At 31.6% G+C, this 27,264-nt stretch overlaps 3 protein-coding genes and 1 long non-coding RNA gene across 6 annotated transcripts; 2 read left to right on the plus strand and 2 right to left on the minus strand.

Moving 5' to 3' along the window:
• LOC105160667 (cyclin-U4-1-like) lies at positions 5,872–7,523 on the minus strand. Its single transcript, XM_011078148.2, has 2 exons — positions 7,053–7,523; positions 5,872–6,379 (listed from the first exon to the last, which is right to left on the minus strand). The coding sequence occupies exons 1-2, from the start codon at positions 7,385–7,387 to the stop codon at positions 6,103–6,105; spliced, it is 612 nt and encodes a 203-aa protein (XP_011076450.1). The 5' UTR covers positions 7,388–7,523; the 3' UTR covers positions 5,872–6,102.
• LOC105160668 (putative glycine-rich cell wall structural protein 1) lies at positions 13,078–14,042 on the minus strand. Its single transcript, XM_011078149.2, has one exon. It carries the CDS (start codon positions 13,829–13,831, stop codon positions 13,361–13,363), a length of 471 nt encoding a protein of 156 aa, XP_011076451.1. The 5' UTR covers positions 13,832–14,042; the 3' UTR covers positions 13,078–13,360.
• Positions 18,591–20,568, plus strand: LOC105160669 (U6 snRNA phosphodiesterase). Of its 2 annotated transcripts, XM_020693127.1 has the most exons (7): positions 18,591–18,784; positions 18,856–18,951; positions 19,043–19,292; positions 19,382–19,478; positions 19,871–19,936; positions 20,034–20,210; positions 20,316–20,568. In XM_020693127.1, exons 1-7 carry the CDS (start codon positions 18,640–18,642, stop codon positions 20,367–20,369), a joined length of 885 nt encoding a protein of 294 aa, XP_020548786.1. In that variant the 5' UTR covers positions 18,591–18,639; the 3' UTR covers positions 20,370–20,568. The 2 variants fall into 2 exon arrangements, with proteins under 2 accessions (XP_020548786.1, XP_011076452.1); XM_011078150.2 differs by having other exon boundaries at positions 18,595–18,784; positions 20,034–20,568.
• On the plus strand, positions 21,814–26,446 carry LOC105160670. 2 transcript variants are annotated; one of them, XR_002286897.1, is made up of 5 exons: positions 21,814–22,079; positions 22,286–22,485; positions 22,767–22,849; positions 22,981–23,058; positions 26,108–26,446. It is a non-coding gene; the product is annotated as an uncharacterized LOC105160670 (long non-coding RNA). The 2 variants fall into 2 exon arrangements; XR_847711.2 differs by lacking the exon at positions 22,981–23,058.

A 27,264-nucleotide genomic window follows, 5' to 3' on the forward strand; every position in this document is an offset into this window, starting at 1 on the left:
AAATAAGTAAATTAAATTAAACAAAAATACATAAATGACATATTGATAATAATAATATTAAAGAGTCGTATACTGATAGAGGTAGTTTAGCTTTGCATTAGGCTAAGAATAACATAATTCTTTAATACTATTTCTAAAATAAAATATTTCAAGAAATAATAATATGATATTAAATAGAAAAAAATATGTATCAGAATAAATAAATAAATGACTATCAAAATATATTAGGAGTATGGAAAGTTAGATAAATAATAAGTAAATTAAATTAAATATTCAAAAAATTACAAAAATGAGATATTGATAATAATATTAATAATAATGAGTGGTATACTATAAATGTGTATAATTGTTTTAATAACATATAAGTGTTCTCAATTTCTTTTAGTAAAGTTTTTGTTTTCAGTATGGAATTTATGGGTTGTTTACAAATATTAAAAATAAACACTTATCAACGTATTACTAAAATCAAGAAAAAAATAATATTTTTGTTTTTCAATTTTTGCTTTAGAAATTTTCAACTAGTGATTTGAGTGTGCATAGTTAATAAAAACTAAATAAAAATTAATTTTTATTTTTAAAATTATCTTTTAACTTTAGTTAAAGAAATTAAAAATAATATATATACAAATATTTTTCTGTATCAAATATAAAATACCAAAAGGTGCTCTCCTAAATAATATAATATAAATTAAATTTGATTTAAGTAAAAAATTATAAACAGTTTTGTATCAAGTATGGTAACTATCAGTAAAATTATAAAAATTAAGTTATTTTTCTTCTTCCCCCAATGTCTTTTTTCGAAGTTCTCACTCAAGCTCAAAATTCCCATTTCATGTCAGTGTTGGGAAATGAAGTCAGACTAAAGTTGCACAGAAATTCACTACCTGGCACCTCAAAGACGCCATTGAGGATCCGGTCAGATACGGTTAGGTTGAGCTATCCACAGACATTATCAAACTCATATCGGCTAATAGCAGAACAAGTGAGTTGGAAAATTGAGCTAGCAAGGTAACTGCTATTGTGCACCAAGATGCATTTCGCCCAAGTGCACTGACTAGCTGACCTACCTTCTATCTCAGTATTTTCCTAAGCCGACTTACAAACGCTCCAACTCTAATTTTTTTTTTTTTAGTTTTAACTTTTATTTTCCAACCCTATCAAATTCTAGTAATATTTAACCTAAAACTTGTTCTTACCAAAGCAGAGATTATTGTTAACACCCTTTCTTATGTGAAGACAATTCTTAATTTTTACACTGATAAGATACACAAAATATTATCTATTTTAATCGAACATAAAGAGTTTATTTTCTAAAGAATAAAATGTTACAGAGTTTATAATATTTTATAAGCTCTACATAATTAATAATTCATAAAATAAAAATAACCTTATTAATTTGTCCGATTAAAGAAAGCGATAGAATAGCATATCTTTCTATTTTAGCCTATAAAAAATTCTTATATTCAAATTCTACTCTTCATATTATTTGTACTTTTTTTTTACGACAAAAATATATCACTATGTTTAGATTTATATTTTCGTATTTTTCAAAACAAGATAAAATATACCCAATGTTTGTTTTTGTATTTTTACAACTTATCTGTGTATTTTTTTTATTTTTCAACTTTTTATATAATAATATATATATACACTTATATATATAATATAAAAAAGATATGATTTGACAATAAACAGTAATTTGTCTCCCAAAAATACAATATTAAATATATAATATATTATATAGATATACATATTTAATATAAAAATATATATAAAAGAGATATAATTTGACAATAAACAGTGATATTTGTCTCTCAAATTCCAACATCAAAACTACACCACTTATATTAAAATATTTTAAATTACCTCAAAGCACAAACTCAAACATACCATCTATTTTCCACATACACTTACTTATCTTTATTTTTCTCTCTCTATTTCCAAAATACAAAACAAAACATTCAAAACACAAATCCAAACACTATGTATATGTCTCTCTCGTTTTATTCAAATGCTCTAGGGACATATTTCGAAAATAAGAGCGGAGATCTTATAAACCTTTAAAATATCATATTTTTAAAAAGTTTAACTAAGCACCCTCTTAATTATATCAATTCAATTGAAAGTCCTTATATAAGATATTATCCGATAAAAAATGAGCAAGTGCACGTCACACCATATGATACCATCCGTAGAGACAAGAACATATCGACCACTTTTTAGGCCCTAAAAAGTTGGGCGTGCACTAACATCTTAAGTCAGAGACTTAATCTATACTATTATTAAAAAAAAATACCCTCTACATTCATGAAAGACGATTAGTAATACTATCATACTAATTTTGAAGTATGATAATTATACCCACATAACTAATATAACACAATAATTATTTATTTTTTATCTATTTTTTATTTTTTCCTTGAAATATAATTTATTCATTTATATATAATTTTTTATTTAAAATATATTGTAAAATATTAAAAATTATTTATTGTATGCAAACATAAAACGACTTTCCATAATGATTACTATAAATATGCCTTTCAAATTTCTCAGTCCCCGACATAGTAGTCAATGATGCACGGCACACAATGGCGCCAAGGGCTCTTAGAGCCATGGCGCGGCGCGCGCCTTTTCAAAGGATGGCGCAAATATAAAAAGTAATCTATATATTTATATAATTAATATTATGTTATAGATTAATGTATGAGAAGTTAAATAAAATATATAAAACAAATTCAACATAACAAAACTTCATATAATTAAAAAGACCAATGTTGAACCATTGAAGGATTGCAAAATTCCTAAAGATTCAAATAAATTCTAAATAATTTATTAAAAAAGAAGAAAGACACACTGGCGAATAAAAGAGGAAACCGCATAGGAAGAACCGAAAAAAGAAGAGGCAGGAATGAATAGATTACTGATAATTTATTTCTGTTGAAATTCCCTTCATTATTAGGATATTTTTTTTATTTGATGGGCCCAAGCCGCCCAAGCTCTTTTTCACAAAAGTGCACCTCGCGCGCACCTGGGCAACACATGAATGACTCCCAGGCGCGCCATTGACTACACTGATCCCGACACTATCTTAAAAGCAAATTAGTGAACTTCCAATTAAGATAGACAATATATCATATAAGAATATCTCCCAAAATACAGAAGCATAATGTAAGTAAATTTTGTAAATATTAAATTTATATAAATAGTGCTAGAAAAAATAAAAAACAATTTTTTTTAGAATTATTGATAAAAAGTGGTACAGTTCAATGACATACCTTGTGCAATGAGACGACGATTTTCCCTTGAAACGATATATCTTCAGCGAAAATAAGTTTACACCAAAGCACGCTTTACTCTTTTCAGTTCCACGACAATGTACTTCCGCTAATTCAAATATACTGATAGTTTCATTATGTTATTAAAAATGACAGCTTTAATAATTTTTTTAAAAAACTATTAGTTGTAATATTCACATAACTAATTAAAAAGCAACTAAAGTTTAAGTTATCTTTAAATTATCGTTCTCTTTTAGGTATATTTGGATCAATAAATTTGAATTAAAGGAACAATTTAAAAAAATAATTTCAAATGACTACAAATTAAAAAAATTAAAATACATCAATATTCAATAAAGTATAGTTCAAAATTAGAGTCGAAAAATTTTAAAATTATTCAAATAAATTCAAATAATTTATTATTGGGATTTGAAATTCATAATTATAATTTCCATAAATCCAATATAATCTTACTATTTTTCCTTTTAAACTCTTTCCTTCTCTTCTCTTTTCCTTTATTTTCACTAATTTCTTTCTTTTTCCCTATCCCTCCACCCTGCATTAGGCCTATTAATGGGAGGGCATTACCCTACTCAGTCCCCAATCCAATAGTTTCCCGTAGTTATTATTTATATACCGTATCCAACCCTACTCATACAATATTTATTGGGTCTTACGCATGTTATACCCAAAATAATTGAATCAAATTTGACTATTACCCATTAGGTCTTTACCTATATTAGAATGAATGAAGCAATTACATATTTTTCCATAATAATATCATCATAACTTTAATACTGAATTAATTTATGAAAAATATTTTATAAACTAGTAATCGATATACGTAAATTAAAAACTATTCCATTTTTCTACATGAGCAAAAAGAACATCGTTACAATATAAATAATGATCTGAACTTTGTTCAAATAATTGATCGTTATTAATCAATTACAAAATAAACAATAAAATCCATATTTTAACTTTGAAATAATTCTTTTTATATATTTGAAATTGCATTAATGAGTTTTTAATTCAAGTTTCAAAAAAACTTTATCAATTCCATATATTAGTGAAGCATAACTAATTTAATTTTTTATAAAAATATATATACTATGTATAATATGTAAAAATCTTAAATGACAAGTAAATCAAGTTGATTGGTATATAAAAAATTTATAAATTCAATAAAATTTTATATTATTAAATTTTCAACTGCATGTTCTAATTCTCAAGTTATTATTACCAAGATACATATACAAATAAACGGAAAAATAAACTCGAAAACAAGATCACACCACATTGCACCAACGGAGGAAAAAAAAGAAAGAAACGAAGATAAAAGAAGAAAAAACTCATGCTAACTACAAATATTTCTCATAATTTTCTATCACCAAGAAGAAGGAATCATGCAGTTATCACTTTCTTACAGACAACTTTTGCATCAACCTTAAAAAACAAAGGTGTAAGAAGAAAAACGCTTACCATTATGATAGGTTGAAGACATTATAGACCCTAATTATTGACTGTTTGTTTGCTTGTTTGAAGGGTTTTGGTGCAGAGAGATCTCTGAACAAAGTTGTAAAAGAAAAGTATGAAAAACAAGCTTATTTATGCAACTCCCTTTCCCTGAATTTAGACTCCTGTTCCTGTTCAAATTCTAACCGGACAGGGAACTTTCCTGCTACAACTAGATTTTCGTTTTGGACTTCACTTTAAATTCTGTAATCGGCCTTATTTGGATTCCGATTTATATGGGAACGGATTCTACTTCCTTGTACGAAAGGTGGTGGTTGTTGCGGATGAGTACTCTAGAATTTTGAGTTCCGAACAAGCATAGTAATTCATGTATTGTTGACTCTATTCGTATCTCGTTATTTGAATAATTGTATTTTTTTTGAAATTTTGTTTGGTTGTGTTTTTATTTTAAAATTTTGAATAATAGTGAAAGTGAATAATATTCAATTTAAACATTATGTGCATAAAAATGAGGTGGTCCAAAAAAGTCTATATAGTCCAAAAAAACAAAAACAAAATCCTCAACGGCTCAGTTTGGGAAAGGGCCCAAGAGGCCTAGGAAAATAGGCAGGCGTCTCTCAGAAAATAAATTGGTAAGACCCAAATTCTAGAGAATTTTGATATGAAAAGGCTTCATAGACCATAAAAAAATTTGAGAACTCGAAATCCCCCAACCAAATAAACGAACCCGAATAATATACTCTTATTGCAATTTATTTATTTATCAATTGTCAATGATCAATTAAGGGCCCGATCGAGACGTATTCGGCTCAAGACTTAAATCCAAAACCAATGGGTCAAATATTATGCTTATTCTAGCCTCTGTTCTACCAAAAAACTTTCTTCAGGTTTGCTCCCAGCAGTAAAGTTCAGTCTCCAAAGTCCAAACCTATATGATTAATAAAAAGAAAATATTGAAAATATTTACATAAATTGTAGTAGTTTTTTTGTTTTAATGCAAGAAATTTTGATACATCTTTGATAATTGAAACACAATTATATTTCTTTATTTAAATCTAGCCGCGAATAAATATAAATAATCATCTTTTTTTTTTAAAAAAAAAAAAAAATCTTGATGTATGAACAGTTGGAACATAAAACCAATATAGCATGAAATATCCAGATCCAAAATCGCCAAAAAAATGCAACAAATCATGAGGGAAAAATCAACGAAGGGAAATTTATGTTGATGTCATTGCAACCAAATTCGTCGCACTCGATCTTGTTCCCTCTCTGGTCCCTCGGTACAAAATCAGGGTCTCGTTTTTATCTTAGCACGGGGTCATGGACCAAACGTGCCCGAATTAGCCTAAACTGCAAGTTGCTGCTGCTGGTGGGTAGACCCTTCATTGTTTACGCAGAAACGGAGCTTTTCCGTCCTGCCAAGGCCTAGCGGAGATGGGGCTGCAGCAAGAGGAGGGAATTCCAGGAGCATTTCCCTCTGGAGATAAGAGTTGTAGCGGTGAAATGTAGCAGTCGACACGTTCAGTTCGAAGCCTAAACCGAACAAGAAGTCCACTTCAAGCAGGTTCATTTCTGCCGTGCTGATTCCTCCCACTTTGGCATAGTAAGCATTGTTGTAAAATCTGAAAACGGATCACAGCAATCATTTAAAACATTTTATTTTTGATTTCTTCTTGGTAATCAAGATCAGGATAAATTCTTATCCAAACCAGATTTGGCCGACCCAATTCAATCATAGAGCCCATGTGATAGGTCACTTTCCCTAAATTATACACCAAGCACGTTGTATTGTACATGTCATATAATTAGTTTGGATCCAATCAAACTCGATCAGAATTTCACTCCAGAAAAAACAGGTTCTAACAATTTCGACTGTGCCTGTTGCAATAGGAATGCCTAATGTTTGGTAGGTTGTCTGTAAGAACATGGAAGAATTCACATGGTTTGTTTTCATTCTGACACCCCCAGCCTAGCATGGATCAGTCTTATTTTACTCAACTTAGGTTTTCCTATTTATTTTTATTCTTTTTCACTTTTCACTTGATCATCAATCAGTTACCATTGCAAAATGTGAAATAAGATCAGGAGAAGCTCGGCAAAATGACAATTTTAGTCCTGTACGATTCTAGTTTGACAATTTTGTCCTGTTACTGGAAAAATTCGCGGATCCATGTTGATCAGTGGCATATGCATTTTTCATCTTAAATGACCCCATCAAAAACCACAAAAATCAGCAAAAGACTCATTCCCATGAAAGTAGAAGGGCTAATAAGCATCAAGGGATCGAAAACTCACATATCATCCATGAACTTGGCAGAAACCAAAACACTGGCAATGAGAAGGCGATGAACATTGAAGGAATTGATCGGCAGCAACGGCTGTCGCTGCGAAAACCGGTCAAGATAAACGTAGGCCACGATGAAGCACGACGGGCTGCAATTGGCGTACTTGAAGATCCTCTCAAGATAGCACTGTATGGAGATTGTAGGCCTGGTCAAGCCATGGAAGATTGAGATTTTCTGAGCATCAAAGCATCGGAAAACGTCGTTTGCTTCCGCGACTCGTTGGAGGAGAGAAGACAGGAATTTTATGACCTTCAGCATCACCGCAGGGCTCTCCAACTCCGCCATTGATGACTAGTTTCAGAAAGTGGCCTGGGTGGATGGACGGATGTTCTTGCGGATGATGAGTTTCCAATGCTGTCACCTGCAGTGTGTATAGTAAAATTCAAGTTATTGCAGTGTGGATTTGTGTTAAATGTAAAGTGGAAAGAGTCCGTGTGCTGCTATTTATACAGGAATAACATGGATTTAACGCGGAAACAGGGTTGGGAATGAGCTGGTTTAATTCCTCTTTGGAGTCCACATAACTTTCTGCTCCAAAATTCTAATTCAAATTGGCTTCGATTATATTTGAATCAATTATATAATAAGTGTCATTTAATTAATGTACATGTTAGAAAAACTTGGTTTGAGTAAGAAGTTTTCCTTTCTACTGCTCTACATATACTTTGCTGTAAATTACTATTAAATGTTGTATGTATAAAATACTTTAAAGGATAAATTATACTGACACCTCTTGAAGTTAGATCAAAATACACAAATACTTTCTGTCTTTTGCAAAATTATTAGCCTACCCCTTGAAAGATTGTTAGCGTAGTGTATCTTAATGGGGGTTTGTGTATAAACTTTTGCAAAATGTACTTATAATTACAATTACAATCTCAACAGATATACTTATAATTTTGTAAAGGTTAGGGATATTGATGTAATTTATTTTACTATTTATAATATATATATATATATATTATAAATAGCACAAATTTTGTACGCTTAAGGTGCATATATTAAATAAATAGTCACATGTATTATTTTACCTTCTTGTAAAAATACTAACCTCATGAACTTTTAATAAAGATTTTTTCACTATCTCAATCGTCATCTTTGGGGTCGTATTGTCTTTTTCTTTTCTCTGTTTAAGAGAGTTTTCTACTTATTAGTATTTATACGAGGAGATCTACTTATTAGTATTTATACGAGGAGATCTACTTATTAGTATTTATACGAGGAGATCTGTTGTATTTAATTTATATATTAAATTAAATAAAATATAAAATAAAGCACCTATTTAATTAGGATAAAATTTTGAATAGCTTTGCTACTACCCCTATAAGTTTAGGGGGTGTTAATTTTGACACACTCTGATGAAAATAGGGATAAAGTTTGGGATTGACTTGTCTTCTGAAATAAGCAAAGAGGTCAAAAGGGTTTAGCTCATTTAGAGGAGAGATTTGTGTTGCTACTTAATTAAAGGCTAGATCTGTAATTCCACGCATGAAAGACCAAATTACCCTTATAGTATACCAAAGTCTTCATACCTAAATTTTTGCAGGAAAATTCTAATTCATATCAGATTTGACCAGATTCGAATCAGTAACATGACTTGTGCAGTACAGCTGTCATATGACATAGTGTATACTTTAGGAAAAATAAATAATTATATTACAAATGTACTACACTTATTATGTAATTGATTCGATCTGATTAAACTAAATTAAAAAAAAATTCAAATTTACATGAAAAAACCAACTTTCTTGGCTAGTGTCTAGTGATGATGATAGGGTCCATGAGAAAATTTTGGTGTTGGTTTAGTTTAATGACCTTACATAGTTAGTTATATGGTGGGATTAGTCTGGTTAAGCACCGGATGGATTTCTTGCTTACTTTGGACCTTATAATGGTAACTTGTGCTTGAAAATAAGGATGTAATAATGTGAAAATGGTTGCAAGAATGATGGCCATTTAACTCATCCCACAAGAAACTTTGCCTCATTTATTGATCCCTTCATATTTTGGCAAGTGATTTTGCTAACCTAGAAAGCCCTTCATTTTTATTACAGTGAAGATGTTGTATACGACTAATTTATTCGTATAATACGAAGTATTTGGACTGCTCTTAGTTACGAATGGTGAATGTTTACTATTATCCTAGATTGGATAAATACAAGATTTTTCTATAATATATATGCGTAATTCCCTTTCTCCCAAATAGGCTCCATTTTTAGGAGAAATATGTTAAGTTTTATTGACAGCGGACAATACTTTGAGCAAAAGCGTTCGGATGAGCTGAACAAGTAAACACTACGTCATTTGCAAGTACAGGACTATGTATTTGATAGTAAGTGCGTATTATCATATCACAAATATTCTATTGAGATGGACAAGTACATGCCACATCATTTGATGTCATCTATGGGAATGAAGCTATTGTACTATGATAAAATTATAGGAAAATTCTGGCGCAAACCTGACTAAGGCGAACCTGAACCAATCATATGTCAAGTGCAATACACTTGCCATGTGATTGGTGTACAATTTAGGGAAAGTGATCAATCACATAACAAGTGTGATTGGTTGGTTCGACCAAATCTGATCCGAACAAGAATTTACTAAATCTATATTATCAAATCACATTAAAACAAGTTTTTATTTTTGAGTAATTACATATAAATTCAAAGACGTCTGTTTTTCAGGATGCATCTCTTTCTAAGTTCCTCGCTTAGAAGGCTTATAAAAGTGAGTGCATACCATCATTTTTACATTGAACAAATAAATAAGGGACTCAAACAACGTATAAATTCAAAACTTTATTTTCCTTAATCAGTTTTTTTTAATTGACTCCTGATACCTCAACAAAGTGAATAACACTTTGTAAAAGATTTTTTGTTTGGAACATAACAAATACACACCACATCAATTATAGAAAATTCTAACGACAATCGATGTAGCCAGATTTAGACCAAATTTTATAACAAGTGTAATATATTTATCATATGATTGATATGATTCGATTAGACCTGATTTGGATAAATTAAAAAAAATGAAAAAATTCCATTTTTTGTCCTTTAACTATATGTCATTAGTATTTTAGTCTTGTAACTTACTTTATTTACACATTTAGTAATTTTCTCAACGAATTTAGTCTCGAACATCTCACATTTAGTTCTTTCTTGGCAAGTTTAGTCCTGCGTTGACAACTTAAGTCCCAACAACTTATAATTACATGACCAAAAACACGATCTACTCCTTTATAAAGAGAATCGAAATTGTTAACACACTACTGAATTAACAAAAAAAATGATCAAATACGAGATGTTTCAAACTAAATTTATTAAAAAAAAAGATTAAATATATAAATTAAGTAACTTAGGGAACCAAATATACTAACCACCTGTAATTATATAATTTTTGCCAAAATTTTCCCATCAATTACCAAGAGAATATGAATCCCAAGTCACATTACATATAAATGTTAACTCCCCCAACCCATGTGAGCATCCATGTGAGGCATCTTTAGAAGCACCTGCAGTTCAATACCAATCTCCCTACAAAAACATTAATTTTAAAAAAAAAAATACTATAAATGTAGAAAATAGCTGAAGTAAGATATTAATTGGCAATGAGTGGTCCTCCTGTCACGTACACCCCTATAATAAGTGGACCATCAAACATTGGAGGAATTACCAGTATTAATTGCACTACATGGTCCAAATGTCGTCAACATGGGAAAACAAACCTTGGATTTATCGATTTGGTCCAATAGGGACTAGCCACGTGTCTCAGATTCTTGTAATATAGTGTGCATTTGTTGGTGAAGACTGAAGAGAAACCATCTTGGTGCTTCTCACGTTGGTAAGGTATGGGGGCTTGTTTGTAGCTGTACTAAGTACATGGAATGGACTTAGAGATGCATGATATGATTCATTTGCATTTGATGTATAAATTGAACTTGTATATTTTCTTTAAAATTATTTTTAATATTTTTCAAATATTAAAAGATAATTTCTGTAACGTGGAGTTTAAGTTCATGCCTTCGATCGTATATCGTCTGTCGATTAACAAATTTAGTAGTTAAATGTTTTAGGGTTTTTGGTTCTTTTTGGAATTCAATCAACTATTGGAAGCCTGACTATCACAAACCTACAGCTGGTTTGAATTACTTCGAGTTATACCTAGCGCTTGTAAGATTTTAATGCTGACGTTTCATTAAAAAAAATAAAAAGAAAAATAAAACGAACAGTTCATCAGAACTGATAAAACGAATTGATTTTAAGTGCGTACGAATAAGAAATTATTGATAGAAGTAATTAATCAAAAGAAATTATTATCTGAGGAAAAAAATGACTATCACTGATGATATTGTAATCAATTCATTTTTTTTTGTAATTAAGATAGTTGAGATATTGAACTACAAATAGTATAGATTAAGAACTAAATGTACTTTATGGGTAAATTACAATCAGTTTTTTTGAGGTTTGGCATAATTACAAATATTTTTTTATTATTTAAAAAAATTATCAATATCCCCTTGATTTTAACGATCATCTAACAATTAGTCTAATCCATTAGCTTTTGTTATATTTTCATTCATTTTTCATAGTGAATTTACTAAGTGTTCTAGTGACTATAAATTATAATTTTATATATTTTTTAAAAAAATTAAAATTATTTTATGGACTAAAATAGATAATTTTTTATTTTTGTTTTAAATTTTTTCATCCACCTCGTTCGATCTTTCTATAATTTATTAATTTTCTGTTTAAAAACAAAAAAAAAATATAGTACGGGTAAAATTGATAATTTTATATCTCCATTCAATAATTACTTAAATTTATCAAATATTAAAAAAATATTTATGATTTTTAAATAATAAAAAATTATAATTATAATAAATTTTAGAAGAACTCGTTGTTATTTTGCCCTGTAGTTGAATTTACAATTTGTATTTGCAACATATTCATGGGCTGAGGTTGGCATCAGAGAAGCCCAATGCCCAGCCCATGAATAGAAAGAGTTGAGGCCTCAGTTGCAACTTGCAATATTGAGGTCAAGTGTTGGAAAAAAGGGTGCACGTGAGCCCACGTACGTGGATCATTTGATGCTCGATTAAAGTTTGAGGCTGTCGGATCCCAAGTCTTGGAAGATGAAAGGTTTAAAACGAGTATTTATCGACTTATTATTAAACATAAATTGAAAAAAATATTTTTCAATATATTTTTTTTAAATTATTTAAATTAAAAAAATTGTGAACAGTTTCTGCCAATTTTGGCAACATATTAATAAATTTATAAATATTAAATTATTTTTTTTATATTTAATTTTTATTTTCTACACGTTTAATTTTTATTGCTGCCTAACTTATAACTTTTTCTACAATATTTTCATTACATAAGTAAAAGACATTGCCTTAAAAGATCGAGAACTCGGGAGCATTTTATCATTTCATTAATTATATACTTCACAATTATATTAGGTCAATCAAAATCCTTTCAATCATCCGAAATATTTAAAAATGAGATTAACAAATATAAATCTAGAACATCTTTGGGCAATTTCATGTGGATAATGCAGTATAATTAAGAATTCTAGAAGACAAACTAGGCATCCAATGCTTATCCCACTGTTAAAATTGGTGTGGGATCTTCTATCACACTTTTGTATCATATATTAATGTAATGATAGTAATTGACATGTGTTTCTGTTCGAATTGAAAATGAAGTTGCATACAATACACGCGTGAGTGTGATATTAGTGTGCAGCATTTAACATGTAACTAAAGATCTTTTACGTGTTACATAACCTTATTGTATATTGAGACAAAATTGGGAAAAGTGTGATCTAAATGATCGAACCAAATCGATCCCATAACAAATATGAGACACTTGTAATATGATGTATCATTTTTCTTGAATTGTATACCAAATCTGACCAAATTCGTTCCCGACAAAATTGTTGTAGTCCTTCTCATCACCTCATTCAGGTCAAGTGAAAACCAACGACTTTAACTAACAATCTGGCGATAGTATTTTACATGAGACATAAGATAGCAAACATAGTAGGCAGCATCACAGTACATGGAGTAAGACAAAGTTTGCATACATATCTCTCAACCTTAAGGACTACAAACTAGAAGCACGCGCCTCGTACGTAAGAGAGGTCCTGTATATGAAAACATTACACACACAAACATACACATTCTAGTTCACATCGGTATGCCATACGATAAATAACAAACCATAGAAACCCTATATATCTTTTTCCATGCTAGCCATGCTTGTTTTTGCCACCGGAAGTTGACGGCGTGTGATCATCGTCGCCACCAACAGAGCCACCTCCGTTGCCCCCACCCCCGCTACCACTTCCATGACCACCTCCATGAGCACCACCACTTCCATAGCCATACCCAAATCCAGACCCAGATCCGGACCCAGATCCAAATCCAAAACCCGACCCTCTCCCGAACCCATCAGGCGACTTACCTGAGCCCGACCCGTAACCCCACCCGGAAGTCGGGCTAGCACCCCAGCCCCAACTATAGTCCCAATTCGAGCCATGGGCTGAGCCACTACCTCCGGTAGGGGTCTCGGACGTGCCACTAGGTGCAGACGACATTTCCGACACGTCTAAGACCTTTCTTCCGGCGCCTCCTGTCTTAAGCCCCCAAGAGTTGATGGAAATCAAGAGAAGTAGAATGAGAGTGAATAGGGAAATCTTGGGACACATTATTTTGATCATATGTGTACTTAAACTTTGATATATAGTTGAAGAATAGTAAAAGTTGGCGATGTCTTTATGACTTTGGGTGTCAAGCAATTGATTGAGGCAGCACTATATATATAGTGAAGGAGAGATATATATTAGGTTAGTGGTGGGGGTATTTATTGGGACAATTATGTTGACAAGAGGACCCGTGACACTAACGGTCTTGGGGTCGGGTGCACTTGTCGGAAAGAGGAGATTCTGCCCACAATGTGCATCTCCACACATGATTTGCACCACACCGCCTAAGTTAAAAGAAATATTAATTTTAAGACCACAATTTTGAGAACGAAATGGTCCCATGAGGCAATAATATCTTGAAAATTTTGAGGTTTAGCATTTATGGGAAGTTTCAAGGGGTGAGGGTTTGATCTTGATTTTTTGTTTTGAGGTTCACATGATGTGTTGATAAAGATGGGCAATATATATGAAGGGGAGGATAGTTGGAAGATTACCAAATAGAGGTATATATATATATATATGTATATATCTTTTAGTGGGTTGTGAATGTATATGGATGAGATCAGTACAATTAGGTTTTATTGAGTTTGGCTCATCCAAGATTCAGCTTTTCCCCAACTTTTTTGGGGTGATTAAGAGGGTGTTTGATTGAAATTAAAAGCTTGTCAAAACATCGTTTTAGAACTTAATTATAAAGTCGTGAAAAATTATTTGACAGTTTTTTTTGGAAGAGCTTATAATTAGATCTTGAGATACGATGATTTAGATTTTATAAGGTTGTTTTTTGTAAAAAAAAGTTAACATCATCTCATTCTTTTTAAAACATCTTATAAGCCCTTTAATTTTAGTATTCAATAGACAAAAGTACACACATAATTTATTAGTACTAACTTTTATGTACCTTTCATATAGTCGATGTTTTATTCCAAAGCAAAATTATTTCTATTTATACTATTTATAATTATGATAATTTGATGATTTTTTTTATTATTATTACAATATGAAAAGTTTATTATGTAAAACACTAACGTTTTATAAGTCCTGACATATTACTTGTCCAAATACTTTAAAAGCTTTTCTTTTAAATAAGATTTAACATCTTTAAGTTCTTAAAATATTTTATAAGATATATAAGGTTATAAGATGTTTTAAATAAGCTTACCCTTAAACACCCAGTGATTCAAACTTATTTTAAGCTGTGAAAAATGAAAATAACATATCATTAGAGGTCAAGGTGCGCAGTAGGCCGAGCTGGGCTAGTTCGGTCCAGGACCGGATTGAACTAATAAAAAATGAGTTGGGTTAGCCCAGGCCCGCTTGGTACTAGGTCGGTTGTAGGTATTGAATCTTGGGACCAGTCCAACTCGATGGCCCAGGTTCACCTGATTCTGAGTTGGATCTGTTGGGCGATCTTTTTTTATTAAAAATAATGCATGTATATGGCATATAAGTTGCATTTTGTTCTCCTAAACTAACTATTTTAGTAGTTCTTTTTATACTATCGAAGCTCTAAATATTATTATCATTATCGTTCTACTTCTAAATTTTTAGTATTTTAATTCATTAATACTTTTTGTTTATTATTTTCAAATTTTATAATCTTTTTTGAATTTATTATCATTTAAATTTTGTTATTAAATCTTGTTTGCCAAATTATTAATTAAATTCATTATATAATCTTAAGTATTATTTTTTCTAGTTACGATTTTTTATGTAATTTAATTTGTTATTTATTTTATTTCATAATAAGATTATAAATTTAAGTAATTGTGCAAAAGAAAATCTCTATTTTATTAAAAAAAGAATAATAAAATAAAATAGGTACATTTGGGCATGATCAGGACTTGATTTGGTCCTAGTTCGGCCTCAATGGGCTAATTCATGGATTGTGCTTGAGTTTATAAATAGACCTAATTGGGACTCGTTTAAAGGATCAGGACCACCCCAAAACTGATCATGAACAATAGTGGGCTAGTCCGTACCGATTTTGAGCTAGCTCGGCTCACCGTGTACCTTAAAATTTATTGAAAAGTAAAAGAATCCCGAATTCTTTCCTTGATTGAAGATGTGAGGAGAATAGTGGACATTGGACAATCCCTTGAATTGACCCACAAACAAGTTGATGCTTTCTTCTTACATACAAAAATCTAAGCCTACTTTCTAACCGCCCATTTTCTGCTCCTGTACACGTGGTAACGTAACCCAGATATATATAGCACACACCATCATTCTCATCACCGGGAATTATGGCAATCGCTTTCTCCCATGTAATTATCCCACTCATACATATACATCCATCCATGCATGCATGCATGTCATGCATTAAAATAAATGGCCACCTTTGTAGATTTTTGTTGTTAGTGGATAAATCATTGACTCTCCCAATCTCCAAGTAATATCATCTCCACATCATATGGTCATATGCATGACTGTCATAACGCCATCTCATGTGCTTCTATGATGCAATGGCATTATGGTAGTTCCACTACATACATAGATTTAAGCTTGAATTTTTGTTTATAATAGCTTTTACTTTTTGTTAAATGAAAGATATTCAACAACATCAACAGTGGAAGATTCCTCCGACGCACAACAATAAACTAAATTAGCACAAAATATGTCAAATTAAATAGAAATTGTGTAAGAATTTTGCCTTAAATAAAATAAATAACTAATTTTTTATACAATAGCACAAATAAAATAAAAAAATGCAATATGATTTAAAATAAAAAATTTAATCTGATCTAAATTAGATTGCTACCTGAAATAACAACATCTACATAGATAGCACTAGACGTCCTTAAATTGGAAAATTATAGCCCGGACCCGATTTGATCGAACCAAATCAATTATAGAGTAAGTGCGATACACTTGTTATATGATTAGTTATTTTTTCTTAACTATACATCAATTACACGAAAAGTATATTGTACTTACCATATAATTGATTCAAATTTGACAGAACCAGATACGGACTAGAATTTCTCCCTCAAATTTGATAAACGCGTAGTGAACACTACGTCCATGTTGGTACCTGATGGGAAGACGGGCCCAACTTAGTTTAGATCCGTTGATCTATTAACTGGGCCTTGTTTCCCGACACCCGACCACCGGGATCCACTGTTTTTGGGCCCATTTTGTATATAATTTTTAGTATTTTTTTTTTGTCTACAATGATCGTGAATAATAAAATTATAAAATTGTTTTATTTTAAATTCAGAAGATTCTTTAGTGTTTAGATTGACTTTTACTTGAATATGCCAAACACTTTAAACCAGTTGTCGATTTCGTTTCAATCTAAATGGATACTTTATAATTCAATGCCATCCATTACGTACTTGAATTTATATTTATTATTAAAATATTTTTAATTAAGACCCTTTGATTTTTAAATTAGTTAGATGCAAGATTAAGAGAAAATATGCTCTGAAAATTTATAGGGATCAAATGTTCGTACTTGTACGGATCCATGTGTTGTGGTCTTAGCCTTCCAAATATTGAGTCACAGACCATGGTGATTTTGGATCACTCGATCTAAATGAAAACACACATATCTCTGTTCTATTTGAGAATTTTAAACTGCAACAAAGGATGTTTTTATTCTTTTAAACCCCTTCTTGTTCGACCCACATCAGAATTATAGATTTATAATACTCACAACAAAAATAAAATTTTTTTAGATTAATATTTTAGATGAAATAAATAAAATTCAATTAATTCTTTCCAAAGTCTAAAAGGAAAATAAAGCAAAAAAATAAATGACATAGAACATGAAATTTTTCTGCCCCCTCCTTAAGTACTATAGTGGACTAAGACTTTATGAGCCCAATAACATGCAGCGGGTGTAGAAGAACATGCTGTGCAGCCCATACGTGTAGGCCCACGATTCCACCAATTCAAACATACAGCATGGATTCCTCCATCTCACCCACATGCTCTCATCAACTTGCCACAAATTTTAGTTCCACCCGCATTTTTTCAGATTTAAATTAATTATATTACAAGTGTAATATATTTATTGTGTAATTAATATATTATTTAAAAAAATATCAATCATGTAATAAGTATAATATATTTATTATACAATTAATTTGATTTAATTAAATTTAATTTAAATCAAAAATTCCTTCAAACTTGAAGTTTAATTTCTTTGGTGAAAAATAAACAGTCATAATTTATATACAATCTCGAGGATATATATATATATATTTAGCAAAGGTCAACTTTCTTTCTCTCATTTTTTTTCAAGTCAAGCACACTTCCTAATTTTCCATTATTGCATCATTTCATAAATAAAAGTCATATTTGATAGTGTGTATTTATTTTGAAATAAATATTTTATATGGGGATTATGGTCGTTGATTCTAGTTATAAACAGATTTAAAAATAAATTTTTGAGATGAGCGAACTAATTTTTATATTAATACATTAAATATTGTTACTTTGAATTCATATTATCACTATTGGGGAAGTTAAATAATCGAAAAGACCAATATATATCAAAATTTACACATAATTTTTACAAGAAAAAGAAAATTAAAAGGGGGGTGGGGGTGGGGACAAAACTTATTGTACTTGTCACAAAATATAATATAATGTGCTGAAATATTATTTCCTCATACTAGGTATTATGTATTTGGCAAGTTAGATGTTAGAATACCTCAAGGGGGTAACTGCAAATAACCCTACAAAAAGGAGGTCCAATGTTGTATTTTACAAAATGAAGGGGGTCAAATGTTGATCAACAACAGTTTAAGGGGCATTTTGTGTTTTATTACTCATAATAAATCAAGGGAGATCAACGACGTATAATCAAGGGTGTAATGGATGCTCTCAGAGCATCGTACGGAGAGACTTCATCCGACTCCGACTCGGATCCTGGTCCGTTCCATGAACCCGGACCAGCCCAATCGCCCCCGCCTCTCCCTCCGCCTCCGCTGTCTCTTATTGAGCCCCCGAACTCGCTAGGTGATAGTTTCCCTGTTTCCTGTTTTCTTGCATACATGCGCTCCATGTGCTTGATGTTTTGCCTGTTACAGGTACGCCTGATTTGTTAATACAAAGACATAACCCCAACCGGGTCCGGAGCTTCCCTCACGTTGAGGGCAATTATGCTTTGCATGTTTACATCCCAGGTAATTTAACCTTCTTTGGTAAATTATAGCTGTTTCTGCTATTTATTTCATTTTCGTCAAATGAAAGATCATTTCTTGTTGTGGGTTTTAGTTACTATACCATCGACCCCAAGAAAGGAGGTAACCCTGTTTCTGAAAAGGGTTGCAACTGCAGTACCTGAACTTCATGTCGTTGATGTAGATATCCCGTTAAGTAATTTAATTAAAGATGAGCAGAAATTCGAGCAAGTCGTGTTGGGGAAGGAGTTCCATGTAAGTTTGGGAAGGACTGTTCCAATTCGGGTGCATCAAAGGGACTCGGTAGTGGCTATGCTTCGACAGAGGCTACAATCTCATAGGAGGTGTTCGTTGTTGGCAAATTAACAATTGTTTTGGAGTTATATTTTGAGCTTCTAGTTCAGTGATTATTGATGTTTTTGACATGGAATAGGTATTGGATTGATTTTAATAAGTGGGAAGTTTTCGTCAATGATGACCGTACACGTACATTTCTTTCAATGGAAGTTACTGCTGGAGGCTTAGCTGAGGTATGGTGGAATTATCATTGTTGATGTGCTAGTGTAGATTTACTTGCATTTCTTTCCAGTAATGTTCTTATAAGCAGGTATTCAAAATATTTGATGGGAGTCAATTTCTGAAAATGGGGGGGAATGTGTTTTTTGTTTTTGTAATGAGCTAATTCCAATGATGAATTGATGATACACCTAAGTCAGAAGGCGACTAAATGATGAACACAAGGTTCTTTCTTGTCTTCCGTCCAGAACAAAATTATATTAACGTAATTTGTATAACCAGTGTCATGTTATCCACTTGCATGTCCTCATTGGATTGCTAGTCTCTTACAAGAGCCAAGCCATCCTCTAAGACATTCTATCTGCTGCTAATGATGTGAAACTGACATCAATCTCTTCGGTTTTAGATAAAGAAGCAAATTGATGCTGTGAATGAAGTTTACAGGCTTCACAATCTTCCAGAATTTTATGAGGTACGAATCTCAAAGGTTGCTCAGAATTTCTCCCCTTCGAAGATCGAGGTACATTTTACATTGCAGAAATGGAGAATTTAACCTTTGATCTTGCCAGGATCCACGCCCACATATATCTCTAGCTTGGACAGTTGGTGATATTAGCAATTCCTTGAAGAAGGTGATTGGAGAGGAAATGAAGAGACATGTTGCTGTTGGAGGTTTATCACATAAACGCATTTTTACTTGCATTTTTGGTGGAATTTCATGTAAAATAGGTAACAAGACCTTTGAGGTATGCAAAGTTCAGGAAGAATGAGCTGTATCATAAATCATGTCGACCACTGTACAAATTCTTGATGCAATTCAATGCCAACACCGATACTCTTTCATCCTGCAGTGTTGTTTAGAAAGGAAAGAAAATGAGTTTGCGGCAGTTCCACAACCTGTTTGAAACCATTTCACAACTCATGAAGATTATCAGAGTTGCATTGAGATCGTGGAATATATTTTTCAAGTTATTGCAGCATTACAGTCGCCCCCCCCCCCCCCCCCCAACAGTAATTTGTTCTTGATTTCACCGAACTTTTATCTATGCAAGTTGTTCTCTCTTGCTTCAAGTACATTGGTTATCAAGAAGCATTATTGCGTTATATGGTTGCTACGTTTGATAAGTTGCCTGAACGGTTACATGATTTCACTTGTAAAGTTATCATGAGAACACTTCTTTAGTCCATGTAATAGTGAAAATTCCGACTTGGGAAGACAATACAGAAAAGACACCATTAGAGCAGGGTGCAATTCACAGAATAGTGCAATAAAATTCAGTTCCTGATTAAACCAGGTTATTCATAATACAATATTTTTCATTTTCAGCACGTGCATCTTGGATCTTATGTAAATTCTTTTTATTAATCGTACTTCAAATTTGTATCATATTAGAAAAGGTCAAATTTCCAAATTTACTTTCTTTTTTTCTTTTGGATAAAATTGCATAAGACCTCAGTGTTTTAAAAGTTTAACTGAAAATCATTCTATATAATTATGACAAATTTTAAGGAAAGTGGTTGTAATCAAATTCAAACTACTAAATTCTTGGTGAATTGTTCTATATTTGATGCGTACCATGTTTGAGCAAGCAATTTTTCTTTTACAATTTCTTCTCATGTGCAAGATCATGTACTGGACCTTCTCCATATAACTGTACTTTATTTGTGTTCAAGCAGAAATGAAGCGAGGGAGGAATCTGCGTCAGACTTTTTAATCGGGAAAAATACAATTTATTCTTGTGATATAAAATAATGCGTAAAAAATTTTCTGCAAAAATAAAATAATAAATTATTTTATATTTTAAAAAATAAAGTAAATTACCCCTTATTTAAAATTTTAATAAGGAGTAATTTGCTTCATTTTTTAAAATACAAGGGATAATTTGCTAATTCTTTTTTTACAAAGGTATTTGTTCATTTCACGTATCAAAAGAGTAAATTGCATTTAACCTTTTTTTTTTAATAAAAATGCACTTATTTTACCTACGTGTGTGGGTTATATGTGATTATATTATTAAATTATTTATAATTTAATTATATTTTGATTTAACACATGTTGGTCATATATTAATGTATTGACACGACAATGGTGCGGATTTTTTAATTGATATTATATGATACAATCTTCTGTTGATATAGCATTTTTTAATGTCTCTCTGTCTTTGCTAGATCTTAACAGGGATAAAATTTTATACAGGATTAATAAAAATATGGGATTTTTAACCTATTTGTTTAATATAGAGGTTCTTTGCATTTTCACGATAACACAGGGGCAAAAATGCAATTTACCCTCGAAATTATCATCTTGTTCACGGGTCTGTCACTTTCTCACCCTCAAACCACGGTGAAACCTAATCTTCCCAACTTTACCGTTGTGATTTCAAGAAAGAAAAGGAAAAAAAATGTTACCGTCGTCTTTCCCGCGCCGGCGCATATCTATATAAGAGGAACATTCAAGACCAGATTTTGAAAAATCAAAAATAGTGCAGAAGAAAAGCGAGAGGGCGCTCACATTGACATGCCCTTCTTCTTTAACAGCGGCGTTTGTCCACATCGTCTCAGACGTCCGCCCGCCTCCGCTGACTGCCCTCAGCCTCGATCTCTTCTTTCTTAAGGTATTTCTTGAGAGTCTGATATCAACTCATTGCAAAAAAGTTCTTTTAAGTTTCTTGAATTATGGGTGCTTGCATTGTGAACTTAACAGTATCTTGGTTAAAGGAAGTCTGTCTTCCCAACGGAAGATTTAATATGAGTGCTTTTCAATGTCACTGAATTCTGAAATTACACGGCCTTACTCTTTTTCTTTTTTGTCTTTTTGAAGGTCTCGGTTTGTTATTTCAAGGTTCTTGAATTTCAATAACTACATGGGTTCTTCATGGATTACGACTGTGGTCTTCGGACAAGTGTGTGGGACTTACATACAAGGATGCCGGTGTGGACATTGTTGCTGGTTCAGAACTTGTTAAGAGAATAGTCAAGATGGCTCTCTGAATTGGAGGTTTTGAAGGCTTTTCCCTTTGGGTATGGTTGTTTTTTCATATGATTATATTCTGTAGTGATCCTGTTGTCATTTTGATCGCTAGTGTCTTGAGGGATATTAATACATATTGCCTACACTCACAAACTGTTCAATTTTTTGGCAGTCTTGTTTTTCAGAGCTTCTTTCTTGAAGGCAGATTTGGCTTTGCTTATTCCACTTGCATTTTCTGTGTCTAGCCTTTCCTTTTTTCTTTTTGGCTCTGATTTCATTGGTCTTTTCCCATCTTATAATGTTATTTAATTGCATCCAAATGCTTTCACAGGGGATTCCTATAGAGATGGAGTGGGAACCAAACTTATGTTGGCTTTTGGGACTCGAATCCACGAGACTATTGGCATTGAATTGGTAATCTTTTGGTCTTTTACATGTTCTTTGTTAATAATGCATGCGTTAATCATTGTTCGAATCAGGTTTTCATGAGTGTTAATGATATAGTAACTCCTAGGGCAAAACCTTTATTTTTCCAAATCTGCCAGGAGAACCTGCAGGCTTTGGATTGGATTGTCATCTTCGTCTGCTGGCTGATCTTCCCTACCATTTGGTTGGGAAAGGATGTGAGTCTAGCAATGTTATAATTTGCATGAATGTTGTGTTTCAGAGAAGTTATTTACTAATATATTTGGCTGCAGTTGTTGATATATTTTGCTTGTGTGAATGTATTGGCCGTGATTTTCATTTTCCGTCCGTGTAAATTGCTGCCAATGATCCTTTTTATGTGGGACTTTGTTTCTGAAAATGTTTGGCTGCAGTTGTTAATATATGGGGCTAGGCTATACTAGAAGTATGATGATTTTTGTTAGTCACACCATGTCGATTATCTTACACAATCTAGCGTAAGACAGCTGCTTGAAGCTAATGGGACCCCACTTATATCTTCACTTAGATCAGCAACTATGAACCTACTTTAGGAACAGTAAGTAACACTTTGTTTTTCCTGCTATTATCTTTGTTGCCAATCAAGTTCACATATCTTCTTTCTTAATGCATATATGTGATTCACTGAATATGAGCTTGACTTTAAATATCTCACTTTCCTCTTTGGACTGTAATGAAACTTCGTAAACGAATTGATACTTGCTCAATTGATGGGCGAGCAAAATATCTTTTCTTAAGTGCATCAAGTGCGGTATCTGTTCTTATGCCTTTCAATTGGAGAGTGCTACAATGTTGTATCTATGTTTCTTCCATGTCTTAGTTCATAATTCTGTCTTGATACAAAGTACAGAGACAAACAACTGGTTGAATAGATGTCATATTTTCAATAGAGTCACACGGAATTGCTGTTGCAGTTGATTTAGCTAGCATCAATTCTTTTATTTGTAAGTTTTATCTGTTGAAAAAAGCAATATACTCTAAATTTGATGCAGGCAATGTCGTTACTGAAGTCTCGCTGAAACCCATATTTATTTGCAAGTTTTGTTTCTAGTTGCATTAAAATTGTGAAATTGTTCGATAGGTTTTGGGTCCCACAACCCATTGAATAGGTAAGGTGAGTATTTATTTATTGGTGAATTTCTATCCGTACATATAAAGTGAAATTTTAAGAGATTTCCAAATAAAAATTTTAAGATATTTGGTTTTTTTTAGCCGTAACACATATAGCGTTCAATTAGCAAAGGGCATCACCCTACCTGATACAACATTCTCCACATGCATTTATTTGATTCTACAAGTGAAGCATATCAGTTAGTATAGGTTTTTCATACTTGTTTATTAAAAGATTGAATGCTAGAGTTTGAATTTGGTTTGCCAGTTAGGTGCAAACTAGATAACCCTCATAACGATAAGAATTGTGTGGGAATTTGTTGACATTTTAGAACCTAATGGTAGCCTTACATATCTTCATATTCTTCTCTTCAAGTTTCTAATTGAAAAACAACCAATGGGACCTATCAATTCTTCTTTGCTGATTTTTCTCCTATATTTTGGAATCAAGAATAGTTGAGACCATTGATTTTATACTTTGTATGATTCAAACCTAAAATTTGCTGTTCTGATTTCTTTGGAAAGCCATGCTTTCTCCATTCTGGTTTGGAAAGGATGGCAGAAAGTATAGAGTTGAGACCTTAATGAGAGAACAAATATCTCATCTTTTTGTAAATTTATTTGTGGTTCATTTATTATGTTGGGTTTTCTTCATGAGCTGTCTTAAAACTTTTTGTTGTTAATACATTTGACATTTGTGTATGATTTACAAAAACCATGTTAGTTCATGTTATTAACATCTTATTTTTGAAGGTGTATTACAGAATAGTATGTTGGAACATCTATATTATACAATCATGAATTATTTTATTTGCGAACTTTGGGATTAAATGCTGCTATGCTAATGTGGAACAGTTGTTGAGATGCCAATTCAAAATATATTTTTCACGATTACTTGGTAAAACTTTTGTGAGTATTATGTACGTTCAATAGTTCATAAATGATTTTTAAGGAACAAAAAGTTTTGATAAGTTGAAATGTATTACTAGAAAATTGTTTCTTTCTTTTGCCCAAAAGAGTTGTTTTTCTTGTCAAGTGTTCTTTTGTTTTCACGTAAAGTTCTTAAAATAAATTTTTCTCTTTGACTCGAAGATTTGTTTTTCTTGTGGGGTGGTCTTCTTTAATTCTCAAAACCAGCTTGAATTGCAGTAATTTCTTTCAAATTATTCAAGATAAATTTACAGCGTTTAGAATATTTTTTGTATTTGATTATTCATGGGCATATATTCATTTAATTATTTTTTATAAATGCATGATAAGTCACGTTTTTGGATTTTCAAGGAAATCTGTATTTCCATAAAAAAGAATTGGATTCAAAACAGTTTTTGCAGATCTTTGGAACATTTTAAGCTGCATTAAGTTTTGTGTTTTTTAGCAAATTGCATTCACACCATCTTTGTTTAGACTTCCAAAAAAGTACACTATTTTTTAGCAAATTGCATCCATCACTATCTTTTATTTTGATAAATGATAAAAGTCTTTTAAGATATATATACAAGTGATTTTAACACAAATAATGAGATTGGCATCTCGACTGTTTTGCAATGCAGTATTTGATTTCTGAATTTCGTGTGATTGTGTAGTAATGATTTTTCTGATACACCTTCAAATGTTAGATGTCAATGATATGGACAAATATGGTGTTTTTGTAAAATTTGTAGAAAAATGCAAATGTATGACAAACAAAAAGTTTTGAGAAAGCAACATGAGGCCAAAAGCTAACGTAATGAACAGATCAAGAATAAATCTACAAAAACATTGGAGTATTATCTCTCATGTAGGCCTCAACTCCGAACTGCCTTGCGTCCGTCATGTTTAAAGTGGCCTTGGAATTCATAATCCTATTGCTTTCCCCATTAGAATGTTGAGAACGTGAAGGCTTAATAGAAATCAGTCCGAATTTTGGGTTTGAATTATGTAAAGGATAATAAAATGGTCTCAATATTTCTTGATTTTTAAATATGGGGAAAAATAATGGATGGGGACAAAGGTTGCTTTTTGGGTAGAAATGGCAGAGAGGATATAGGTTGTCCTATAGTTTACATGCCATTATGTGTTGCATACTTTTCTTATATGGTTGATTTTACTCAAGTTTTCTTCTTTGTTTTTGCTGTTAAGTTAGCGGTGAAGATGATCTCAATGCAAGAGTTTGCTTAAACAACACATTCGTGGATTTGTCGATATCAGCTGTCGCGTTCGAGTAATTCTAAATATGAACCTCATGGGTTCGGGAGGAAATTAGCAGCCGTGGATGTAAATCTTGCCTACTGTAAATAGAACCAAGCATGTTTGTAATACTTAGATCATAACCATATATTAAGAAAACCAGAAACAGGGAAAGTATGTTTGGTTCATGCCTATAAGTGATCCTATGTAGTTGTTTTCCTACTGTCTTGTTAGTGAATATTTGATGCGGTACCATGTTTTGAGCAAGCAATTTGTCTTTTTTCCTTTTTATTCTCATGTGCACTATTATACCTTCTCTATCTTTTTCTGTCTATTTTTTTTTTTCTTTTGAGAGGATCAAACTTCACTCGAATTATCTGGCTAACTCGCCACACATGACAACATCAAGTTCAAGTGGACAGCAGGATGAATCAAGTAAACGACGGAGTAGGAAACAGACTATATATCCAATAAAAAAATTAAATACAAAATAATATTTTGACACGATTAATTTGATAGAAGATATTTTGATTATAATTTACTGGGCATAGTAAAATTAAAAATAAATAACATGTGAATAATATATAAATATTAATCTAAACTTCAAATCCATTAAGTGTTTATTTCTATTGTGAAAATACATAAGAGCGCAAAACTCTGTCAAAAAAGAAAATTATTTGCCATTAATTCCTAATTTCTCTAAACTAATTAAAGAATGAACAGTATATTCTTAAAAATAAATAGGCAAATAACATTTCAACGTTGTTAATTTGCTAGGAAACAATTTAAATATTTCTTTTCTGAAAAATTGATTTACCTAGGAAAGTAAGATTTAAGATGAAATGCATATGAGTAAAATCTAAAATACTAATCCAAACTTCAAAATAAAAATAGCATTAGGTTATTTCAAATAAAAATCCTCAATTTTAATAAATTAGAAGTACCATTTAAAATTTTAAAATGAGTGAGTAGATTGGCTCGGGAACACGTGGCAAAAGTGTGAGGAGCAATAAATATATAATAATAAATTGTAATTCTACCAAGAGGTGTATCTTCGATGATTCCCAGTGTTCAAAATAACACATATGGATCATAAACAATAATAACCA

Source organism: Sesamum indicum, linkage group LG4 (assembly GCF_000512975.1).
Source record: "Sesamum indicum cultivar Zhongzhi No. 13 linkage group LG4, S_indicum_v1.0, whole genome shotgun sequence".
NCBI classification, from domain to species: domain Eukaryota; kingdom Viridiplantae; phylum Streptophyta; class Magnoliopsida; order Lamiales; family Pedaliaceae; genus Sesamum; species Sesamum indicum.

Bases quoted from the DNA above. Each gene is read 5' to 3' on its own strand.
- LOC105160667 (XM_011078148.2), bottom strand. From the start codon at position 7,387: ATGGCGGAGTTGGAGAGCCCTGCGGTGATGCTGAAGGTCATAAAATTC. The intron at 6,380-7,052 runs GTGAGTTTTCGA...ATCCGTTTTCAG, and splicing joins GCCAAGTTCATGGATGATAT to ATTTTACAACAATGCTTACT.
- LOC105160669 (XM_020693127.1), top strand. From the start codon at position 18,640: ATGGATGCTCTCAGAGCATCGTACGGAGAGACTTCATCCGACTCCGAC. The intron at 19,479-19,870 runs GTATGGTGGAAT...CTTCGGTTTTAG, and splicing joins CTGCTGGAGGCTTAGCTGAG to ATAAAGAAGCAAATTGATGC. The intron at 19,937-20,033 runs GTACGAATCTCA...TGATCTTGCCAG, and splicing joins ATCTTCCAGAATTTTATGAG to GATCCACGCCCACATATATC.
- LOC105160668 (XM_011078149.2), bottom strand. From the start codon at position 13,831: ATGATCAAAATAATGTGTCCCAAGATTTCCCTATTCACTCTCATTCTA.